Source organism: Cervus canadensis, chromosome 32 (genome assembly GCF_019320065.1).
Source record: "Cervus canadensis isolate Bull #8, Minnesota chromosome 32, ASM1932006v1, whole genome shotgun sequence".
Lineage (NCBI taxonomy): Eukaryota > Metazoa > Chordata > Mammalia > Artiodactyla > Cervidae > Cervus > Cervus canadensis.
Genome location: NC_057417.1, coordinates 10,108,712 through 10,132,414, shown reverse-complemented (window position 1 = coordinate 10,132,414; position 23,703 = coordinate 10,108,712). Strand labels below are relative to the sequence as shown.

Here is a 23,703-nt window from a genome sequence, read left to right as displayed (position 1 = left end):
TCCCATAGGTTTTGGGTTGTTGTGTTTTCATTTTTCATTCATTTCTATACATATTTTGATTTCTTTTTTGATTTCTTCTATGATTTGTTGGTTATTCAGAAGCGTGTTATTTAGCCTCCAGGTGTTTGAATTTTTAACAATTTTTTCCTGTAATTGAGATCTAATCTTACTGCACTGTGGTCAGAAAAGATGACTGGAATGATTTCAATTTTTTTGAATTTTCCAAGACTAGATTTATGGCCCAGGATGTGATCTATTCTGTGATGAATGTTCCGGGACCTTGAGAAAAAGGTGAAGTTGATTGTGGGTGAAATGTCCTATAAAATATCAATAGTTCTGCTGGTCCATTCGTGTCATTTAAGTTTGTGTTTCCTTGTTAATTTTCTGTTTAGTTATCTATCCATAGTTGTGGAGTGGGGTATTAAAGTCTCCCACTATTATTGTGTACTATTAATTTCCTCTTTCATACTCGTTAGTGTTTGCCGTACATATTGCGGTGCTCCTATGTTGGGTGCATATATATTTATAATTGTTTTATCTTCTTCTTGGATTGATCCTTTGATCATTATGTAGTGTCCTTCTTTGTCTCTTTTCACATCCTTTATTTGAAAGTCTATTTATCTGATATGAGTATTGCGACTCCTGCTTTCTTTTGGTCTCCATTTGCATGAAATATTTTTTTCCAGCCCTTCACTTTTAGTCTGTATGTGTCTCTTGTTTTGAGGTGGGTCTCTTGTAGACAGCATATATAGGGGTCTTGTTTTTGTATCCATTCAGCCAATCTTTGTCTTTTGGTTGGGGCATTCAACCCATTTACATTTAGGGTAATTATTGATAGGTGTGGTCCCGTTGCCATTTACTTTGTTGTTTTGGGTTCACGTTTATACAACCTTTCTGCATTTCCTGTCTAGAGAAGATCCTTTAGCATTTGTTGAAGAGCTGGTTTGGTGGTGCTGAATTCTCTCAGCTTTTGCTTATCTGTAAAGCTTTTAAATTCTCCTTCATATCTGAATGAGATCCTTGCTGGATACAGTAATCTAGGTTGTAGGTTATTCTCTTTCATTACTTTCAGTACGTCCTGCCATTCCCTTCTGGCCTGGAGGGTTTCTATTGATAGATCAGCTGTTATCCTTATGGGAATCCCTTTGTGTGTTATTTGTTGTTTTTCCCTTGCTGCTTTTAATATTTGTTCTTTGTGTTTGATCTTTGTTAATTTGATTAATATGTGTCTTGGGGTGTTTCGCCTTGGGTTTATCCTGTTTGGGACTCTCTGGGTTTCTTGGATTTGGGTGGCTATTTCCTTCCCCATTTTAGGGAAGTTTTCAGCTATTATCTCCTAGAGTATTTTCTCATGGCCTTTCTTTTTGTCTTCTTCTGGGACTCCTATGATTCGGATGTTGGGGCGTTTCACAGTGTCCCAGAGGTCCCTGAGATTGTCCTCATTTCTTTTGATCCTTTTTTCTTTTTTCCTCTCTGCTTCATTTATTTCCACCATTTTGTCTTCTACCTCACTTATCCTATCTTCTGCCTCCGTTATTCTACTCTTGGTTCCCTCCAAAGTGTTTTTGATCTCATTCATTGCATTATTCATTTTTAATTGACTCTTTTTTATTTCTTCTAGGTCTTTATTAAACAGTTCTTGAATCTTTTCAATCTTTGTTTCCAGGCTATTTATCTGTAACTCCATTTTGTTTTCAAGATTTTGGATCATTTTTATTATCATTATTCTAAATTCTTTTTCAGGTAGATTCCCTATCTCCTCCTCTTTTGTTTGACTTGGTGGGCATTTTTCATGTTCCTTTACCTGTTGGGTATTTCTTTGCCTTTTCATCTTGTTTAGATTGCAAAGCCAGTCACTCTTAAAGTGTATTCAGTTGTATATCCTCAGCTGTGGGGAGTCCTCTTCCATCTCTCTGATAGAACTTCAGTGTGGCAGGAGACAGGCTCATCTGCCCTTTGCTTTCTGATACACAGGTGTGGAAAGCTCTGCTTGAGTCTGATAAAAGTCCCAGTGTATAATTAAGTGTTCTTTAATTGCCGTGTTCCTAAAGTCCATTCTTTTAAGTTTTTCTGGAAGCTCAAACTCTGAGAATAAATGAGTATATTTATTTTGTGTACACATTGTGGTAATTAAATGAACTCTTGTTTTTAAAAACAACGTGGAACAGAGAGGAAGACGTCTGTTCTCTAATGGGCTAACCGTTTTTCTTGCAGCGCAGAAACAATGTCCATTCTTCAGGATGCTCCTGCCTGTTGTCTGCCTCTTTTTAAATTTACAGATATCTATGAAAAAAAGTAAGTGAAGGTTGTTGCTTTCATTGATCCAGCCAGTGCTGATGGGCGACTTACCCTGGTAGCAACTCTTAGGGAGCCGGTGGAGGAAATAAGACCAAGACAGTGGTGTTCAGATTGGAAGTCCAGTTTTAAAAACACACATTTTAAAAACGTCTTTTATTTTTAGTAAATTTAGACCTCAGTCCCTAAAGCTGAACTTGTATCTTTTCCACTTGGCTGATTTGTTCTGTTATTCATTGAGTGAACATTTTCAGGCACCTTCTAGACTGTAAGCTCTGGGACAGCAGGCCCTGGATCAGACCTAATACTGAGTCTTCAGCGCTCAGCAGACACTCAGCAAATGCCAGTGGAGCGAAAGGCTCTGGAGGGTGCGGAGCTGGGAAGACAGCCCATTTCTTTGAGTTGGGGGTGGGGGGTATGTCTGGAAGGGAAAAAGACAGTCACCATTTATTGTATAGAACAAAGAAAACTGTCCTTACAAAGGAGAAAATGCTTTGAGGTTACAGAGGGTGCAAGGAACCAGGAACTTGGCCATGATCGAACGCATGGGTAGTGGAAGCCACTGAAGTGTCAGAGAAAGGAGGGGAGAGGGTAGGTGTGGTGGGAAGGCTTCAGGCAGCGGTGGTGTCTGAGCTGGAGTGAACGGAACTGGGGGAGAGGGGGACACGGAACGTGGGCACCAGCCCCGGCTCTAAGCAGACACTGTCAGAAGAGAGGAACTAGACACCACAGAAGTTTCAGATGTTGGTGAAATAGGGCTTAGTAACTAGTTTTATGTAGCAGGCAAGGTTAAAAATAGAGGTCAGTTTGATTCTGAGTTTTTTGCCCCAGATGACTGAGGGAAAGGTTATATGGTTAAGCTGGAATAGAAAAGAAATAAAGCTTGTTGAGGAGGTACAGTAAGTTTTTAATCTTGGCTTCGAGCATCCAAATTTTAGGGAGTAATTGGAATGTCTGGGAAGAGTGTTCAGGGGATCTTCTACACATGTGGAGTCTCCTTCAAGAAAGAGGTCAGCTCTGAAGATACGGCAGTTGTTTGCCTAAAGATGAGCTTGGAACACCTGGGAACAGATCAGCTCAGAGGAATGGAAGGAGAGCCAGAGAGAGGGCAGCACTGGGTGGAATGGCAGTAGGGACTGGAAGCTGGCGGGAGCCCAGAGGCCAGAGTGCTATCGGGAGCGGGGACAGCCTGAGAAGGTGGTGTGAGGTTTGGAGCGGAGGAGGAGGCAGCCTCTGGTGACTTGGAAGCTGACGCCGAGGAGTCCTGTGGAGAAAATCCTGGAGGGAAACAGGGTGGCAGACTGCATGGTGAAACAGCAGAGGCGGCTCTCGAGAGACCAGCTGTTTCCCTTTCAGAGACGATGCAAGAGCTCCAGACTGAGCGAGCACAGAGGAGACTGGGCTTCCGTGGAGCGGGGCGGTGTGGGGGGTGGGGACTGGGGCTCGAGACATGTTTGCAGGGAGATCTGAGCGTGCAGACAGGGCCCTGGGAGGAGACCGTCAGAGCAGATAACCCTGAACAAGCACTTACTGTGTGCTGCGTACTCTCCGTATATACCATGTGTAACCCCCATGTCAGCTCCATGATGTAGGGATTGTCACCCCGTTTTATAGACAGGCAAACTGAGGTGTAGGTTGCTTGTATAACTTGGCTAAGGTCTTAACGGTAGAATCAGGATTTGAGCTCACATCTGTCTGCCTTCAGATCCTGCGCCTTTGTGTTCCATGTATGAAAGACACAGGTCAGAGTGGTGATTGGGGAGTCCAGTCTAGTGTAGATCAGGAGACTGAAGCATAGTGGACGTGAGGAGTAGCTGGAAAGGGGAATACCTCTGAGGGAGGGGAACAGAGATGATGAGAGGTAATAGGGATTTATAAGTGAAGGGGAGGCCAAGTTGACAGGGGTTATAGCAGATAGCTTTCCATCTCAGAAATTGAGGTGAGGCATTTACAGAGACTGTAGGGTCGGAGGGTACACACCAAATGATACATATAATCACTGTAATGGGCAGTGGGCCCAGGATGATGGCAAGGAGTGCCAAGTGTTACTGGTTTGATGGTGAATGAATTTATAGTAGAATTATCCCAGTTTTATTTTTTGAAGAGACAGGGATCCGTTCTTGGTTACAGAGCTTTATCTAAACAGGTCAGGCATTTCTCTACAGTTGAAGAAAAATATTCTCTTTAAGTCCGCATCTCTCTCTCTTTTTCCTTGTTTCTAGGTTTGGACACAGGTTGAATGTGTCAGATCTGTATAAACTAACAGACACGGTTGCAATCCGTGAACAAGGAAATGGCAGGCTGGTGTGTCTCTTACCCAGCAGTCAGGCCCGCCAGAGCCCCTTGGGGTCTTCCCAGTCTCACGACGGCTCCTCGACAAACTGCAGCCCAATTATATTTGAAGAGTTAGAATATCACGAGCCTGTCTGCAGGCAGCACTGTCCCAACAAGGATTTCAGGTATGTTACCCATTTCCTTTGAGAAACAATCATTCTGTAAAAGGTGGAGCATCTGTTAGAATTACCTTGGGAACGTCTTAGACCGCTGAGAAATGCCAGCCTTCTGTTTCTGTTCTCTTTTCTGCAGTGAACACGAATTTGATCCAGACTCTTACAAGATTCCTTTTGTGATTCTCTCTCTGAAGACCTTTGCGCCCCAGGTCCATAGTCTTCTGCAGACACACGAGGGCACCGTGCCTTTATTAAGGTGACTGTCAAAGCCATTGTGAAGCCTTCGTTCTCTTTCCGGAAAGTCTGCCCTTTGCCTGTGCCTCTCCCAGAGCACGCACTGTACCATGCTTCAGCCTAATCTTTTTAGCTACCACTAGTAGTCGAAGTGTATCTAACATGGGATCCTTTCACTTGATATTTCAACAAGAACATTTCCTGTTTGTGCTGAATTTTAGAAACATCAGCATGCATGGGGGAGGTTCTCCTCCACAGAGAAGAGATGGTTGGAAGTACTGTGAGAAGGTGCACAGTTTCAAATAGTGGTAGATTGCAACATTTAAGGGAGAAAAGTATTCTTAACTAGCCCATTTAACCACATCATGGGCAACATGGTAGGCTTAATAGAGGGGCTAGCATGGTAGCAAGTTGCTGTAAAGCCCCTGAACAATATGTTTAGAGGAGCTTGAACTTGGAACCTGGTTACCTTACTTTTAACCCCCTCTGCTAGAAAGTTGCCCGGAATTTTTGGTACCATCAGAATGCATGAGAGAGAGAGAGTGATCACCTCTCTAGGACTTCATTTGAACTTTCAAAGCCAGACCATGAGCATCTTAGCAGAAATTATTTATTAATGGATGTGTTAAAAGCAGCCATCTATTTGCCAGGTGCTGTTTTTTTCATTATTTTAATTAACCTTTTCCTCTGCCCCACTTCAGTTTTCCAGATTGTTATGCCGCAGAGTTTGGTGAACTGGAAATAGTGCAGGAAAACCGAGGCGGGGGCGTCCCCTTGGAACACCTCATCACCTGCGTGCCAGGTGTGAACATCGCTACCGCACAGAATGGCGTCAAAGTAGTTAAGTGGATTCACAACAAGCCCCCGCCTCCAAACACAGGTAGGTTTCAGGTATTTGGTCCTTTCAAGTCACGGTCTACTGCAGTACAGGCTGCTGGCCTTTCTCTCAAATAGCAGCACTGTGTGCCCATCATAAAGCAGCATGGTTGTCTCGTTTGATCTTTTTAAAACTCCAAAGTGCTGACGGTTTGGCAGAACTAGACTTTTGGAAAGTACCAGCATAAATTATTTTTTCAAAAACTTTTTCTTCAACCCAGATTCCACAGTTACAAAACTTCTCTAGTTATCTAATTTTGTTAAGCTTGTTTGGCTTGCCTTTTAAAAATCTTTTTAGATCTTTGAAGTATCTGTGAGTATTTACTCCAGCAATTTATTCTGATCGACGTTTTTGACTTTGATCAATGGAAAAATAGATTTAACTCTTTAAGTGTCAGGGACCAGGGCCTTTGCTCTGGGAGGTGCATGAGATTCTGGGCTTCGGCTACCCCGGAGCTGCAGGTGTCTGATCCTGTTACCTGAGCACAGCACTGTTACCTCGGCCCCAAAACTTCCTCCTCGTCTCCCCCACCTTTCCCTGCCCCGTCCCTGTAGGAAGAAAGGTCAGGATGACAAGGGAGCTGTTTGTACCGGAGCCTCTCCCCTCAGGCGCACACCCTTTGGGTCCCCGTGTAGTGCTGTTTCCTTCCTCCTTTCCCCTGTGTCATTAGCCCACTAGTCCCTTACAAAGGCTTCCGTCTGATTATTTATACTTTTATAAATAATCAGTGTCTTAATCATATGAACATTCAAGATAAATTCTAAAACCTGTTTCTTAGTTTTATCTCATGCTAGTTCTACATCATTGCTTTCCATGGTTTTCTGGGTAACATTTGCAGCCCCTCTCTGGGTTAATTAGGCCCTTCTGGGCTACCTGCATAACAACCGTTTGTAACTTTGTTTCTGTGGGAAAGTGTTAGTGAAGACCCTATAAATGGTTCTTTTGACATACAACCATTTAAGCTGGAAACTTCCTCGGTATCTACTAGTCCCTTTTTTTTGTTTTAACTGAAACTAATTTATTTGGAATCCCAATTTTTTCCCGAAACTTTATTTATTTTTAATTGAAGCAAACTTGCTTCACAGTGTTCTGTTGGCCTTTGCCACACTACTCTTCGTTTAAGTTCTCACTGCGTTGAAGTATGCTTCACTTTGGCAAGAAGCAGTGGGAAAGCATTTGCCAGTCTGTAAAGAAGTTGGGTTATCCTGTTATATGGACCTGAGTTCAGCAGTGGGGAAGTGACACGGCTGTTTGGTCTTGTGCACTGCCCTTACTGAGTTCACACGGGGAACGCAAAGGTTAGTTATTTTTCTTTCTGCTGCTGCAGTCATGCTTTATGTCTTTTGCATGTTCCTGTTTTCTCCCCAAATATGTTAGACCCTTGGCTTCTGCGTTCTAAAAGTCCTGTGGGTAACCCCCAGCTGATCCAGTTCAGTAGAGAAGTGATCGATCTATTGAAGAACCAACCATCCTGTGTCATACCGATTAGTAACTTCATCCCATCTTACCATCATCATTTTGCAAAGCAGTGCCGGGTATCCGACTATGGCTATTCCAAGCTGATTGAATTACTAGAAGCAGTGCCTCATGTGTTGCAGGTAAGGAGTGCCGAGAGTTCATTTGTTTAACAGTGGAGATGTCCCGCTGTGGCTTTGACTTTCTCTGCCAGAGAAACAGGGCAGCTGGTAACATAATTCCTGAGAAGTCAGCTCAGAGCAGAGCATCCCGTAAAAACTTTGTTTATACACGCGTGTGTCTTCTCAGTTGTTCAGAAAGCTTGAGTTTCCACCTAAAAGGAACTCTTAAGTGCTCTGAGGAGTACTTCCCTTCTCACCTCTATAGACTGCCCTCCTTCCTCCTAGCACAGTCCTCTGTCACTCTTCCATGGGAGCTGCTGTAACACGGGCTTCCTTTTCTCATGGAGGAGTTCAAGACCAGTTCCTGGACTGGAGCCTGACAATGCTTCCTAAGGAGTCTTTGCCTATTAACCTACAGTGTGATAACAGCTTCCCACTTACAAACACGGCCTGCAAAATTTGAGCTGTGTTTTAGAGACAAAATCAGTTGCCCAGGCTGATAACATGTGACTGTTTAGGAGAATGTGCAAGGAAAGAAAAGGGATCCCAGGCATGTGAGCAGTTGTTCATTCTGACACCTACACTTCATTTATATACCTGTGTTTCAAAGTGCAGATTTCGTATATAGAAGGATTTGTACCCTGAGGGCAGTAACAGGAGAGAGAGCGCAAGCCATCAAAAAGAGAGTCAGGCTCTGCCAAGGTCTTAGGAGTGTAAATAACCCAAGCATCTGGTTTGCAGATTCTTGGAATGGGCTCCAAACGTCTGCTGACCCTTACCCACAGGGCCCAGGTGAAGCGCTTTACTCAGGATCTACTCAAACTTCTCAAATCCCAAGCCAGCAAACAAGTCATTGTGAGAGAATTCGCACAGGCTTATCATTGGTGAGTTGAGAAGAGAAAAAAGTAAAAGCAAATATTTTAAGACACTTGTTCTTCCGAATTTAAGAATAATGATCTAAGTTTTTCATTCAGCATTCTTTGGAAAAAACAAAGTGATTTTGGCAAGTACTGCTTCTCATTCTTCACCCATCTCCATGATTAAAACCTAGGTGTTTCTCAAAGGACTGGGATGTCACTGAATATGGTGTTTGTGAGTTGATTGATATCATATCAGAGATCCCAGATACCACCATCTGCTTGTCCCAACAAGATAGTGAAGCAGTGATTTGCATCCCCAGGAGAGGTACGTGCATTACATTTGCTGCAAGGAGGTTGTCTTCGGTGGTCACTGTGACAGGAAATCACACAATGATGCTCTCACCCCCTCCTCGTGGTTCCTGGAGATGCCATGGAACGTGAGCGTGCACTCTGCACTGCCAGGCAGTGGATCCTGGCTTCTTCAGAGTAGGGGAGGGCACTTGTTGAGAAGAAAAGCAGGCTGTTTTTTCAGAATTCACTCTAAGGGGAAAGGGGGGCATAACCAGCACTTTTTAAAAATGTCTCCTTTAGCCTGTCTGTGGCTGCTTCTGCCGTAATTACCCACCTGAGTCAGCTACCTGGCTGTTGCTTGTCTGATTTTTCACTCTTAAGATGTTTTCCTCTGCACACCTGAGAAGGAAAAAAGACACAAATGAATGTTTCATCTTTCACATTTTGCTAGTTCCAGCTGAAGTCTGAGATGGGAACTAAGAAGAATGAAATCTGTATACAGTCATGTTCTTCCACTCATGTTGATCTGTGGAACATTCTTAAACTGTGCTCTTTCAGGACACTGATGTCCATGAAGTCATAGTGTTCCAAAGCTAAAATGACTGTGGTCAGTGTTTCTGTAATCCTAATTTAAAATTTAATAGAAACATACATCTAAAACATTTCTCCCCTGTATTTTTGTTAAACATTTGGTGCCTGTTGCTACTCGCAATTTTAACTGAAGGGCAGGTGAATAAACAAAGTATGTGAATATTCAGAAGTGTGATTTAATAAAATAATTTCTAGATTACTTTTTCAAGTACAGAGATATGTATGTCATGTTCATATATATGGAGCGGGTGTGGGGAGGCGGAGGGGCTAGACAGATTATTTCTAGCTTGTGAGATGAAGTCACATAGGTGTGTATGTGTGCATGTGTGTATCATGAGTTCCTGGTGTTCTGCCCTTGATCAAATTTGAAAACCATCTGGAAAGAGAGAAGAGAGTGTTTTAGGTTGTGTTTGGAAGGCAAAGATGATATCTCTTATAGTCTAGTGCATAGGACTGACTACACTAATAATGTGAATACAAATAGGTTGAAGATAATTGTGGTTTGTGGGTTTTTTGTTTTGTTTTTTAAGAACGTACTCAGGATGAAATAGAAAGGACAAAACAGTTCTCCAAAGATGTTGTGGATTTGCTGCGGCATCAACCCCATTTCCGGATGCCCTTTAATAAGTTTATCCCCTCTTACCATCACCACTTTGGCCGGCAGTGCAAACTTGCATACTATGGTTTTACCAAACTACTTGAACTTTTTGAAGCCATACCTGATATTTTACAAGTAAGTGAAGAAATTCTATCTTTCAGAACAGTATGGGGAGAATAAAAAAAAATCCAGGCCTTTTTGCCTTGGAGGCGGGAGCTATAAAACAGGATGAAAATTTGCGCAACTGAGCGCACACACTTGTTTTGGCTGTGACGTGCAGCATGTGGGATCCTAGTTCCCCAGCCAGTGATCACACTTGCGTTCGCTGCCTGGAAAGTGTGGTGTCTTAACCTGTGGACCACTGAGGAAGTCCCTGCTATCACCATTATTGACCCACACAGTGCTTAAAAATTTTGTGTGTGTGTGATAAAATACACATTACCTATCTGCCTGTTATTAAGTGTACAGATCAGCAGTGTTAGATATCCTCATGTTGTGCAACCAATTTCCAGAACTTTCTAATCCTGCAAAACTGAAACTGGACAGAAGTGCTTCTTAGTTCTTGATTGTGTATATTCTCATGCCAGTTTATCCCATGAACATTCTCTGTTTCCTCCTCCTGTGTTTTCCAAGGTGTTAGAATGTGGAGAAGAGAAGATCCTCACTTTGACAGAGGTTGAACGATTTAAAGCTCTAGCTGCCCAGTTCGTTAAACTCCTTCGGTCCCAAAAAGATAACTGCCTTATGATGACAGATCTGCTTAAGGAATACGCTAAGACTTTTGGTTACACATTTCGTCTCCAAGACTACGATGTCAGTTCAGTTTCGGCTTTAACACAGAAACTCTGCCATGTCGTAAAGGTAGCGGGATTATTTTCTTTCACAGAGTGAGATTTGTGGTGGTATAATCCTCATTGGGATATTTGCATGTGATTTAGTGTTTTGGTATTTACACCTTCCTCTGCTTGCTACTGTTTTGCAACATGTTCTGTGTTGTTAATACCTTATTGGGTCATAAGAGATGACTTGGGTTTGGCAGGTTAGATTTTTGGGATTGCCTTTGTGGGTCTATTAGCAGCCTCCCCAAAGTAACTGTGAACTGACGCAGTCGCCCGTTTATCCCAGGGTGTTTATTCTCAGGTGTCTTAATCCTGCTGACCTGAAGCTGGATCCTTCTACACAGATCTTTGTCTATGAAGTTTTGGGGAGACTGAAATCACAGCTGTCTTCTCCTTTCCAGGTTCTTTTTCTTTAAGATCCATCTTGCTGATAGGCTTTTTTTTTCTTTTTAATTTTTATTGGGAGTATAGTTTTGCTTTCCAATGTGTGTCACTTTCTGTTCTATAGCATTTCCTTCTGAACTTACAGAGTAGATTTAGGAGCAATCTGGGGCCCAGAGTTGCCTTGGGTGCTGGTGAGGCTGAATTAGAGAGGGTGGCTGCCTCTTCCTCCCCCGCCTGCTCTGCATCAACCCTCCAGCCCTGGGCAGAGTGGCCAGACAGTTTGCAGACTGCCCCTGTCCCAGAACCAAGAAAACTCACTGCAAGGAGGAAGAAATGGAAGGAGAACGTGTGAAGTGGCGGCCGCCCCAGTCACAGCTCTGGGAGGAGTCCGTTTCCGTGCCGGGCAGTTAGAGGAGGAAGACCCTTCACAGGAGGCAGGGAGGCAGCAGCTGAGAACAGAAAGGACTCTGGAGGGGGCAATGGCCAAGGCCAAGGAGGAGGGATAGCTGGCAGCACCTCCTCGTGCTCCCGAGAGAGGGCGGGTGCGGCAGGAGCCCCGCGAGCTTGGGGCCAGCCTGAGTGCAGGCGGGTACAGGTGCCACCGGCCAGAGCAGGGGCAGCGGCGGGGTGACATGAGCCGGAAGCCACGCGGAGTGGGCTGAGCAATGAGGAGGCACGAAATCGGCAGCAGGTCACTGACAGCTTTTTGGCGTGTTTGCTTGGATGGAGAAGAGCGAGAGACCGTGATGCTCAGTGAGCCAGTGAGAGTTCCGGCCGGTCTTCTTTCCAGTCGTGGAGGCTTGGCGTGTTTGAGAGCTGCCACGGAGGAGCTGCCTGAGAGAGGCCGACCCAGGAGAGGAGGGGTGATGGGGTGGGGGTCCCGAGGAGGCCAGAATTGTGGGCATTGGCATTCCGTGGAGAGAGGCACGTCTCTGAGGTTAAAATTTTGATGGAAGGGAAGCAGAGTGGGGCAGCTTCAGATGTGGGCGAGTTTGGTGTGTGTCACCAGGCCAAGGAGGGAGTCCCCTTCTGAGAGCTGTTCTCTGTTATATGCAAGGTGAGCGCAGCTGCTTAGAGATGGGGGGAGAGACGGTTCAAGGTGGGATTTTGCCAGAGGGGTGCAATGAAAAGGCCTAGGGACAAAGGAGTGTAGAGTATTGACAAGAATGTTAATGAACTAATGGCCTGCCAGTGCCAAGATGGATTAAAGAGCAAAGTGAAGAAAGCTGAGGGCTCTTGAACAGGACGAAATAGGAGTCTGTGCTGGCAGAGTTGAAGAAGCATAAGAGTTGAGCATTCACATCACCTTCTTGTTTCCCACCCTGGTGTCAGGATGCGCGCGTGTGTGTGTGTGTGTGTGTGGTGGGCGGGGGAGGTTGAATGAGTGATTCTGGAAGTGGGCAGTGGTAAGGTTGCCACTGTGGCCTGGATTGGGGTCTGGAGTGGAACAGAGTAGAAGAGTATGTCTTTGGAGATGAGAATGTGGAGAAACTGAAAGCCCTGTTGTGAGACAGGCCCCCAAGTGTTCATCTGCTCAGGACAGTGGCAGTGGTGGTGTTCAGTGGACCGAAGACCCTAGGCCATGACCACCACCCGTGATGAAGGAGGGCCAGCAGCTGGGGCATCGGGTGTGAGCGGTGAAGCTGGGGAAAAACGGCAGCAGCTCCAGCGCCACCCCAGCTGTGCCCTGTGGTCTCCTGGGGGCTTCTGGGAAACGCCAAGGCCTCTCATTCTTAGAGAATGAGGCCAGGTGTGTTTTGAGCCTTGGCATTTTTTATAAACTCACTAGGTGATTCCAGGGTGTAGCCTAGGTCAAGAATCCTTAATAATGATCTAGGCAGATAATCTGAGAAGATAACTGAGTCCCCTGGACCTGGATCTGTTGACTGATTAAACCCCAGGTCTGCTGAGGCAATCTGCAGTTCTGAATCTGAATCCATAACCACAATGAGTGGAGTCAGAGTCCACCCACCAGCCTCCTGTCCTGTGTCTGGGTGGGCGTCGGCACCAAAGATACACTGGCATTGGACTGGCTCGCCGAGTGCTGCCCCCATGCTCTGCCTTTGAGGGACCAATGCCCCTGAGCTTGACCATGGTGCTGGCTGGAAGTCAGCTAAAGGGGAAAACGGCCAGAACGGTGGGCAGTGGTTTGCCTGCCCGTGCCTAAGCAGTGTGTGTCCTGGAGCTCTGCCTGCTTTCACTCCAGGCATGACTCACGTCACAGACTTGCCCCCTGACCAAGGCCTGCAGGTCTCAGTCACCAAATGCCTATTTCTTCACATGCTATTTGGTCCCCAAATGATAACCTGTGTCTCTTTCACAGGGTTTCCCTCCCTGTGCAGTGAATCAGTTAAACCCTTTATCTCCTTGAGAATCTGAAAAAAAAAATTATGAAGTAGACATCCAGTCAGACGTGAAAGCACCAGCCGTTTTTTCCTCACTGATGGACTAGAGGAATGCTGCTTGCCTTTGGACAGAGAAGGCCTTCTGTCACCTCCTGTGTCCAGTCCCTGGGACACACCCTTGGGGCGAGTCGCGTGCAGAGCAGCTCTGTGGAGGGTCACTGCAGTCTCACCAGCCCCTGCTCCCTGAGAACACCAACCCTTAATCCATAACCTGTGCTAGTGGGTGTCAGCAGGCTGGTCTCTTCTCTTGGAGGAGTGATGGTGTCCATGGGTGTTTCCGGTTATGGCCTAGCAGAGCAGGAGAGAACAGGTTCTGCTGCAGCTGGTCCATAGTGTTGGTCTGGGGTCCCCAAGAACTTGCAGCAAACCCATTCACTGTACTTCAGTTTTGCAGAAAAACGGATCTTTCTCTGATGCTCTCACTTGCCAGTCTGAAGCCAGATGGACAGGGTGTGACTCGGGCCATCTCTGAGTCCTGAAGAGTGCGTTCTTATTTCCCCCAGGTTGCTGACATGGAATCTGGCAAGCAGATTCAGCTGATCAACCGCAAGTCTCTGCGAGCTCTCACTGCCCAGCTGCTAGTGTTGTTGATGTCTTGGGAGGGAACCACCTATCTTTCTGTCGATGAGCTCAAGAGACACTATGAAAGCACCCACAGCACTCCTCTCAACCCCTGTGAATATGGGTTCATGACCTTGACCGAACTTCTGAAGAGTCTGCCTTACTTAGTTGAGGTATGAATGGTAATGATTCTGGAACTACCATAATGAAAATCACTCTATCGGGTATTTCTCAATCACAGAATGGTCCAGATCAGACTGATGGGTGGTTTTATAGATGAGCAGAGGCCTTGGCAGGTGCAGGCATCCTGCCCAAGCAAGTGACAAGCCGGGACAAGAGCCCCGGCCTCTGGATCCTTGGACTGAGGTGCCTTTTTCCTGTGCTGGGCTGGATGCTGCTGCTGTCACCTCTTTCTGAATTAGATGGCTTATGTGATAGCTTCAGGTCACTTCCCAGTCAGAGGCAGGTCAGAAAGGAAGGTTGACTGGATGGTCACCAGGTGGTCACTTACTTCCTAGGAGAAATAAGTAAGATCCCAGTAAAAAGATCAAATTGACTCCAGATTTTTAAGAAGTTAAAACTTAGACCAATTAACACGAATTTTCGAGACTGAAGATCACTGAAATTTTACTACTGACAAAAGGCACCAGGGGGACTTCCCTGGCAGTCCAATGGTTAGGGCTTTGAGCTTCCACTGTAGGGGGTGTGCTCAGGAAAAGTATGATCCTTGCATGCCCTGAGGTATGGCAAAAAAAAAACCCCAAAACCCCAAAGGCACCAGAACTAGATGGGTTAAGAACTGAGTTTCAGCTCACCTAAAGAACAAATAACTCCAACTTTTTAAAAACCTCTTCTAGGTCACCTGGGAAAAAAAAAAAAAAAGGAAGCACACCACTTCTTTTATGAACCTAAAGTAACTTTAATACCAGAAACCTAATATAGTCCCCCCAAAGAAATTGTTTCTAACTAGGATATTAACTAAATCAGCGATGTAAGAAAATGATTGTTGCCATATGACCACGCGATTGATAATTAAATAATTTAAAAGCTCTCTCCTTGGGCAAACATTAATCAAGCTCCCTTAACCACCTTCTAGACCATACCTGGTGAGCCTGCTCGCCCAGTTTGGAGAGAACTTACCGCCATTGTTATTTGATCATCCTAGCCTGCCTTCTGCAAGATTTCTGTTAGGTCTGTTTGACAAGAATTCCCCCTGCTCTGGGTGTCCCTCTCAGCCCCCATGGCTATAAATCCACACTCTTGTGAATTTCCTATATGGAAAGGACACCTAGGGCTTCCCAGGTGGCGCTTGCGGTAAAGAATCAGCCTGTTAGTTCAGGAAAGGCAAGAGAGGTGGTTCAATTCCTGGGTCAGGAAGCTCCCCTAGAGTAGGAAATGGCAACCCGCTCTTGCCTGCAGAGTTCCGTGGACAGAGGAGCCTGGCGGGCTACAGTCCAAGGGGTCACGAAAGGGTTGGACACACATCAAAACAAGTGTGAACTAATGTATGAACACTAGTTACATGACATTCCAGGACAAAAGGCTTTCCCTGGCCAGCTAAGGCTGGGAAAGATCCCTTCTCTCAGAGATACCAGGGAGGGCAAGTTCAAGACTGAAAGTCTTATGTAAAGAGGTTCATTTACTTTCTTGAGGACAGAAGAGTTTTGTGCTTTTGTTGTTTAAAGGACACTGAAGTCGTCGCCCCGCATCCCAGGGTCCCTGGGGAGATGAGGGTGGGTGGCCTCAGTCCCCACTGTCTGCTGCCGCTCTGTTTGCCTGCGGGTCCGCTCTCCCTCTTCACTGCCTCCTTTCATTGAGTTTACCAGTTTCCATGCTTTCTGACATACCATTTCTTCAGACGTCTGCTGCCGGAGACCTGCAGACAGAATTAGAGTTTGCTCAAGGCTATAGTCCTCTCTTGGAGGAGATGCTTGAATCAGGCTCCCCTCCTCCCTGGCCTGTGACCCATTTTCAAGTTTGACTTGGCATCTCTCCTCACTCTCAGAGACCCTCTCTCCCAGGAGGCAGGACCTGTCACTCTGGAAGTTTCTAATACTGCTGTTTTCTCCTGGACCAGGTTTTTACTAATGACAAGACAGAGGAGTGCGTGAAGCTCACAAGTCTCTATTTGTTTGCCAAGAACGTTCGGTCTTTGCTTCATACTTACCACTACCAGCAGCTTTTCCTTCATGAATTTTCCATGGCCTATACCAAGTATGTCGGAGAAACACTGCAGCCCAAGACATACGGCTTCGGTAGTGTGGAGGAGCTGTTGGGAGCCATCCCGCAGGTGGGAGTTTTCTGAGTTTCTTGAAGGGTGTCCTCTCTTGGACAGAATGAAAAGGCAGGCATTTTGAACTAACATACATACTGTTGGCCGAAAAAAAAAAAAAAATGATTTTAGTGTTTCTTCTTCATTCTGCAAACCTTTGTTAAAATCATCAGAGGAGGACCAGGCATGGGCTCACCCCCAGGCCCAGGGATCCCAGAGCAGAGTCCTCACGATGTGCAGAAGCTGATTAACCACGCGATGAAGAGGGGAGGGGGCGGGCATTGTGCACAGGTGCAGAGCAGTGAGAAGTTGGGGGGGAGCAGCGGGTGCCTGCCTCAGTTATGGAGGCGGGGGACTCCGTGGGGAGAGGGCAGGAGCCTGGGGTTGCCATCCGTGGAGGAGTGGAGAGAACCAGGAGGGGAGGAGGAGCCTGACATTTGAAGTGGGAGAGGACACGAGGCTGGGACAGCTGGAGAGCCGAGGTGAGGGACTTGGTGACAGAAGCCCGTGAGGGGAAGCGCTGGGAACCACGGGCCACTGCCGCCCCTTTCTTGGCAGAGGCGGGGGCAGCGTGATTAGGTAGGGGTCTTTGTTTTAGGTTTAGTGAGCTTTAGCTCGAGGGGCATGGGGGAGCCATTCATTCTTTTTAATGTAAACGTAGTATCTGGAGAAGCTGGTAAGAGCTCCCTTGTGAGAACCAACTTCATTTATATACCAGAGCTGGTATTTGGGAGGTGATGTCTTTAGAGCCATAAGGAGTGAAACTGAATCTCATGATTTCTACGACTACACAGCTTTTATAAGGGGCGTGTGTTTCCATCTTCTGTTGCTTTAAAACAAAGTGCTGAAAAATTTTTTGTGGCATTACTTTTTAAATCCTAGTATGTTTAAGTATGTTACCAAACATATAACTTTAGGGTTTATTTCCCCTCCTTTTCCACTTCATAACCAATAGTATGTCTTGTGTGCAGGTCGTCTGGATAAAAGGACATGGTCATAAGAGAATTGTAGTGTTAAAAAATGACATGAAAAGTAAGTACGCCCCATCCCTGCCCCCTTCACAAGCCCTGGGTCTCTCACCTGCTCCCCCTCTGATGGGTGTTTTCTGTCCTCCAGGTCGCGTGAGTTCACTCGGTCTTCCCCCTGCCAGTCACGAGACCCAGCCCTCAGCTCCCGAGCGCATCCTGGAGGTGCCCGAGTCTCCCCCGGCCTCGGAACTCAGACTCGGAGTGGGTGGCGATGGTGAGAGAGGGAAAACCAAAGCTGGTGATGTTTCCAGGACAGGGCTTGGGGTGGAGTCAGAGTGGGTCAGGGGAAAGGATGACACGCAGGACCATCTTCATTCTTTAAAGGGAAGCGTTGGTATATTTCCCAAAGGAGCCTGGTGTTTGGTTAATAACAGAGAAAACTGGCCTGCATTTGATGGCCGACCAGTTAAGTCTCTTGAAGGCTGTTGGTAGCCCCTGTCACAACAGTATGGCAGACGTGTTCAGATGTTAAAGCGACTCTGACGCTTGTTAAAATATTTGAAGACAGTTGCAGTGGGATCAGCTCTGCTGCCCTCGGAAAGGGAGATGGAGCTTAGCTCTTCAGGCAAGGACCAGTGACGCTTACAGTCAAGGAGCAGAGCCAGGGCGTCGGTGACCGGGAAACTCCCAAGAGAGGATGTCAGGCTCGGGGGATTCCAGCCGACCTGAGAGGGTTCTTAGACCCCAAAGGTTGGGATTGGGTGGAATGAGGAGCTTGATGAGATATCAAGGACGAGGGGATTTCTCTAAACTGACTTCCCAAGATTCTTGCCAAGAGTGGCCAGGGCAAGGACACAGAAGGCTAAGGTCAGGGGCTGGCGGGGAAGGGGGCTGTGGAACCTGACCCCTGACTGAAGTTGTGTCGGGGAGTCTGGGTCGTAGGACTTCCCTGGGAAAGAGTTGACAGGACTAGTGTTACTGAGGAATATCCTTGAGGCACCCTGACTTTATGTGGCACTTTCTGTGTACGAGGTGGGGATCAGCTCCCTTGACTTGTGCGCCCATTGCCACTTTATCTTGGGGCTCTGCGAGTCGCTTTAAATAGTTAGAGGCTCTGCTGTGCCCTGTGTTGATCGGGTGATCAGCCCTGGAGTGGTTTACAGTTCCACAAAGCACCTGGATGAGGCGCGTCCTCTCAGGCTGTCAGCACAGCCTTCAGCGGTCACCTGCATCCTAACCGAGAACTGAAATTCCAGAAGTAGCTGCTTACCTGAGAGTGCGCAGGGAGGCAGCGACAGAACTGGGACCCGAGTCCTCTAATTCTGAATGTTTGCGCCTTTCAGGTGCTTACTATGGGCTTTTTAATTGTCCTTTGCTGTTCATAAGAACACAAATCGGGCGGTCCTGGCTGCGGCATTTCACTTACCAAAGAGAGGACTCAGACCTTTCTGTTAATGGGTTTTTTTTTTTTAACTTGCGTTCTTGAGTACTTCCTGACCTCAGGGAGTCAGGGAGAAGGCGAGCCTCAGGCCTGGGCCAGCCGCCTCATCCTGAGCAGCCCCCTCCCGCCCCGCCCGCCTTCCCCCAGGGCCCCATCCTGCGGAGCAGGAGCTCCTGCGGCTGGCCAACGACTCCCCGGTGGACCTCCTGTGCGCGCCCGTCCCCTCCTGCCTGCCGTCCCCGCAGCTGAGGCCGGATCCCGTGGTCCTCCAGGCTGCCGATCTCATCTGGTTTGAGGAGCACCCTCAGGAGCCTTCAGGTAGGAGACTCTGTGTCACTGCGGGGCGGGTTCTCTGTGGCTTTAGTCAAGCAGCAAACACTTCACGGCAAGATGTTAACTGTGTGATGCAAGTAGGGAGTGACTCTACGTTTTCAGGCACAAAATACCTGTGAGGATTATTCCAGACCCTTGTCCTGTCAGCTTTCCTGCGGGGCTGGGCTCACAGCCTGAGGTGCTGGCGAAGCAGCAGGCCAGGGCCCGACAGTGGTCTTGAGGGCACTGCAGCCTGGCTGGAGGGGGCACCCACGGAGCAGCACGCGGGGGCCTCCCGGGCTGTGCTCCCCACTTTGTAAAGCACAGCAGCTCCAGGGGCAACCCCCGCCCGTCACCAGACACGAGCTGACGGTCTCAGGGTCCTGGGGCTCCAGGGGGCTGTGAGCAGGGGAGGGAGGGGGCATCTGCGGCTTGAAGCCCAGCTTGTGCCACAGCCAGAGGTGGCCCGGGCCCCAGGCTGGCCGGCCAGGAAGGGGCAGAGCCAGGACTGGAGCCCCGGTCTCTCGTCTTCGTGCCGTATTGCCGGCCCCCGAGAGGCTGGCCTGCCTGCCGTGTCCAAGGAGGGCCTTCCCCCAGCGTCTCCTCTGTCATGATGGGTCCTTCCCTGCTCTGCTGACGCTGCTGACCACAGGCCTCAATCTTCTTACCAGCCTCTGGCCCCGTCTCCCAGAGAAAGAACCTGAAAGAGGCTGTTTGTCTGGAAGATGGGTAGGGAGACGTGAACCTCCCTGGCTGCTGGGTGGACCTGGGCTGTGGCGACGGCAGGGGTGGTGTCCCTGCAAGCGTAGACTTGATAGGAAATTGATGGTAGCTCTTCCGTGGGTGTAACCTCGGTGTGTATAGCGTACTGAGTTCAGCCATCCCTGTGTGATGGGGAGAGAAATAATCTTGAGTGGTGTTGGCAGGTCTGTCCATCATTTCTCCCCGAGAGTGTCAGCCTGAGAGCTGAGCTGAGGCTCTGCGTCCCTGCCGTCACTCTGGGCCTCTGTGAACCTTCGGTGTGGAAGCCCCTTGCACACGCAGTGGGAGCCCGAGGTGCAGGACACATCCCTTCCAAGTGACGTGGCTCTGGCCACACAGCGGGCTAATCATCGGTACTTGCAGCTCAGCCAGAGAAAGACAGTCTGTGGGCGTTGCAGGAAAACCGGGCTGCTTCTCTTCCTGGAATTTAAAAAATACATGTTTGTGTATTTATTTGGCTCTGTCGGGTCTTAGTTGTGGCACGCGGGATCGTCACTGCATCGTGCAGGACCCTCCGTTGTGGCGCCCGGACTCCAGTTGTGGTGCACAGGCTCGGGAGCCCCATGGCCTGTGAGATCCCAGTTCCCCGAGCAGGGGTCAGACCTGCGTCCCCTGCAGTGCCAGGGGGATTCTCAACCACTGGGCCCCCAGGGAAGTCCCTCTTCCTGGCTTTCTGAGGGTACTTCTGACTGTGTGGTTCTCGCCTTATCTCTGCCTGCCCGTGCGCCTCCCTCCCCCACCTTAGATCCCTTGAGAGCAGGAGGATATATCAGGGCCCTTTTGGTCTGAAAGTCTTTAGGTCACATGTGGCTTTCTGGGTCCTCCACTACCTGACAGAGAATGAATGGGCAGAGAAAGCAGAAAAAAGTATTTTTAAACTGCGGACTGCCCATTGACTTGTAGCCCAAAATGACAGTCTCTGAAGTTTTGTTATTCAAGGAAAAGCAGAGACGCAGTTTTTAAATGCTTGACTTAAGTGATACCTGGTATTGGCCTCAGAGCTAAAGTGTGAATTAGAGGATCGGGGATTAATTTTTGAGAAACGAGAGGAACTGAAAATCAGCACTGCCGCCAGGTCCTAGAACTGAATGTGTTTTGCTTTCCTGTGTTTACAGAAATTATGATTTTAAACCAAGAAGAGAAAATTGAAATTCCAGTACCAGTAAAGAACGAAAACCTGCCCCCTGATCCGAGCTCACCCGGTGTGTTGGCAGCTGTCCCAGCGCCTCCCAGCCCCTCCTCGGAAACCCCAGAGTCGCTGCTCAGCAAGGACCCCATGGAAAGCCCAGCCAAAAAGCAACCCAAAAATAGAGTAAAATTGGCAGCCAACTTTTCCTTTGCACCTATAACCAAGCTTTGAGTCTCGTTTTGAACATAGAATTAGGATGGGAAAACACTGTCTGATTCTGCACACAAAAGCAGGTTCAAAAAACACAACCTTTTCTGTTTTCCCCCTAGAAGCCACTTACTTCATCTTTAGACATGTTCTGTACGTTTTGTTTCTTTTACATTGAATGCGGCTTTAAGCTGAAGTTTTTCTTTCTTTTCTTTTTCTCCCCCACTTGTTTGGGAAAAAAAAAATATCCTGGCATTTGTTAAAGAATCCTTAATATATTTTAACAAATTTTTCTTAATTATTACAAAGTATAATGAATGGTGTTCCGTAAGAAGACAGCAGGGAGAACTCAGCTCGAAGGAAGTGGTCTTACTTCCATCAAGCCACACCAGTGGTAAAATCTTACATGTAGTGTAACGTAGTCTCTAAGCCTGTGTTTACTGATGTGTTCAGACAGTATTAGTCAAATGCATGAGAAGATGAAGCAAAAGTCTGTTTGGTGATCCTACGCGATCACTCACTGAAGAGGGTGGGCAAGGCAGGAGGAGTGTATGTCCTGGTTGGATGCGAAGGCTCCTGGCTTCCATGTGACTTGTAAGTGTGCCTTGTTTTTTTATTTAGCTATGTCTGTAGTTGACAAATGTGGCTTCATCTCAAATTTTTTAAAATGTTTCCACTTTGGGGTTCCATTGAGCTTTCTAGAGAGTCAAGGATGTTTTAAGCTTCCCTTTTATGTTAAGTTCCAGTTTGACATGGATTAGGTTAAGGAAAAGAAGATGGTCTTGGTGTCATGAATTTAAAAGTCAGCATTTGAATTCCAACACACATTATTGTGTGTCGAGAGGCAGCATTGGGAAGAGAGTCTGATTTTCTAGAATATGCATCAAATGCATAAATTACAAATCAGAGGCGAGGAGGGAGGTACTTTTGACAGGAACGGTATCGATGCTCTTTCCACTAGGAAGAGGCAGAAATTCTATCTATACATAGGAAGGCCAAGGTTGATCAACTTAACCTTGTATTCGTAATTTTAAAGCTGGTTTTGATAGCTGGGAAGCTTCGTGTGCATGTGACTATGTGTTTGTTAACTCAGTGTCTTTTAATAGCGTCTGCTTTTACTGTTACTTCTCGCTCTTGGAAGCATGTTTGGGTTTGTTTTTTTTTGTGGTGTCTGATGTTGGCATTTATGGAAAGCCAGCCTTTGAGGGAGCACTGCCCTGTGGAGTGACCTTCGCCTTGAGGTGGCTGAGGCATCCGGTGACTGGCGGCCTCTTACGCCTCCTGGAGAAACCTGACATTTACAATGGGTTGTATTTGTTGGGCAAAAAGGCGGATTCATTCATAGAGCAGCAAAAAACCTGTTGGCATAAGGTCTTCCACTAGTTAGATGGTTTCTTTTGGGGAAATGATTCTATTTTGTAACTTCTAGAAAGCCAGAAAATGGGCTCTGATTTCATAGCCAGCATTTTGATAAAATGCCACAAAATAAGGGCTATTGAGAGATTTTTTACAAGTAAGACTTTTTGTTCCCCAAATCTTTTCAATGAAGCCAACGAGTCCCAGTTCTCAGCACACAGCCCCGAACAAGATGGAGCGGGCCTGGGAAAGCCTTGTAGGCATCGTGGCACTCAGTCTTCCTGAAGGCATGTCCTCTATAGACATAGTGTGACAGTCAGTGAAATGCAGAGGTGCACTTTTTTTTAGAAAGCTTTTTAAACATTATGATGAAGGTGGTGTTGAGAACATCAGTGGCCTTATTCTAAGATTTTGTAAGGCTGAATTTGCACATGTGGACTTTAGTTTTGCTTGAAGGTAGAGAAAGTGGACTTAAAAAATGCCCAAGGCACCATTACAAGTCACTTGGAACAGCCTCAAAGAGCAGCTTCTTTGGGCACCAGACAAAGAAGAGACGAGTTGTGCGCTGTTGTGTTGGTGTGGTCGAACCATTCACTGGAGTCGCCAGGAGCCTGGGACGGGTGCGTGACTCTTTAACAGTCGCCGTTTGAAGATGTGCAAAGCTCATGGTGTCCGTAATGTACTCCACAACGGCCAGTCCAGTTGCTATCTATTTTTTTATCTAGAGGCTTAATTGATGTGACAAAATGACGTATGAGAATTAAGACAATGAAATACTTTATTTCTGGGTGGAAAGAATATATCAGATTTATCTGTTTAAAAAAAAAAGTTATCACCAAAACCCCCTTTCCCATCTTGCACTGTTTGTTTTGAATTGATTTGGGGGGAAGAGATGTTTTTCTCAACTGTCTACTTTGTTTGAACACTTCTTTTGTGGTTCAAGTGCTGTTTTGTGTGTTGGGACCAAACAGTTGTCAATAAACTTTAAAAGCAAGCATCACACTTGAGTTCCCCAAGTGAATGTTCTGTTCGTTTGGGGCGGGGAGGGATTGTACCCCACTTCTGTCAGCTTCTCATCCCCTCTGGGAATCTGTGAGGTGGGAAGTAGATGGGTCTGGCATCGTGGAGCCCCTTTGAGTTTGGCATCTGGCCCCAACAGGTGACTGGACTGTTGGCACTTTGTGGTCAGGACCCTCCGGGGTTTCCAGCCTCACTCCAGCTTATAATCATGTGAGGAAAATACAGTAATCACAAAATACCCTCTGGTTATAAAACTTGGGAACTCTCTCCCTGG

The 23,703-nt window shown here is 47.0% G+C and overlaps 1 protein-coding gene across 3 annotated transcripts in view; it reads left to right on the top strand.

Annotated features, from left to right (window-relative positions):
• LOC122433063 (meiosis regulator and mRNA stability factor 1) overlaps positions 1-23,411 on the top strand; it is a 44,216-nt gene extending 20,805 nt beyond the window's left edge. For all 3 annotated transcript variants that reach the window (XM_043455536.1, XM_043455535.1, XM_043455533.1), the window contains exons 13-27: positions 2,215-2,295; positions 4,518-4,754; positions 4,882-5,001; positions 5,681-5,859; positions 7,234-7,454; positions 8,175-8,317; positions 8,485-8,618; positions 9,706-9,908; positions 10,407-10,634; positions 13,905-14,135; positions 16,040-16,252; positions 17,206-17,266; positions 17,351-17,476; positions 18,791-18,961; positions 20,833-23,411. In XM_043455536.1, coding sequence (XP_043311471.1) covers positions 2,215-2,295; positions 4,518-4,754; positions 4,882-5,001; positions 5,681-5,859; positions 7,234-7,454; positions 8,175-8,317; positions 8,485-8,618; positions 9,706-9,908; positions 10,407-10,634; positions 13,905-14,135; positions 16,040-16,252; positions 17,206-17,266; positions 17,351-17,476; positions 18,791-18,961; positions 20,833-21,077 — 2,593 coding nt within the window. In that variant the 3' untranslated portion in view covers positions 21,078-23,411. The remainder of the gene's footprint in view (positions 1-2,214; positions 2,296-4,517; positions 4,755-4,881; positions 5,002-5,680; positions 5,860-7,233; positions 7,455-8,174; positions 8,318-8,484; positions 8,619-9,705; positions 9,909-10,406; positions 10,635-13,904; positions 14,136-16,039; positions 16,253-17,205; positions 17,267-17,350; positions 17,477-18,790; positions 18,962-20,832) is intronic.
• The last annotated feature ends 292 nt before the right edge of the window (positions 23,412-23,703 follow it).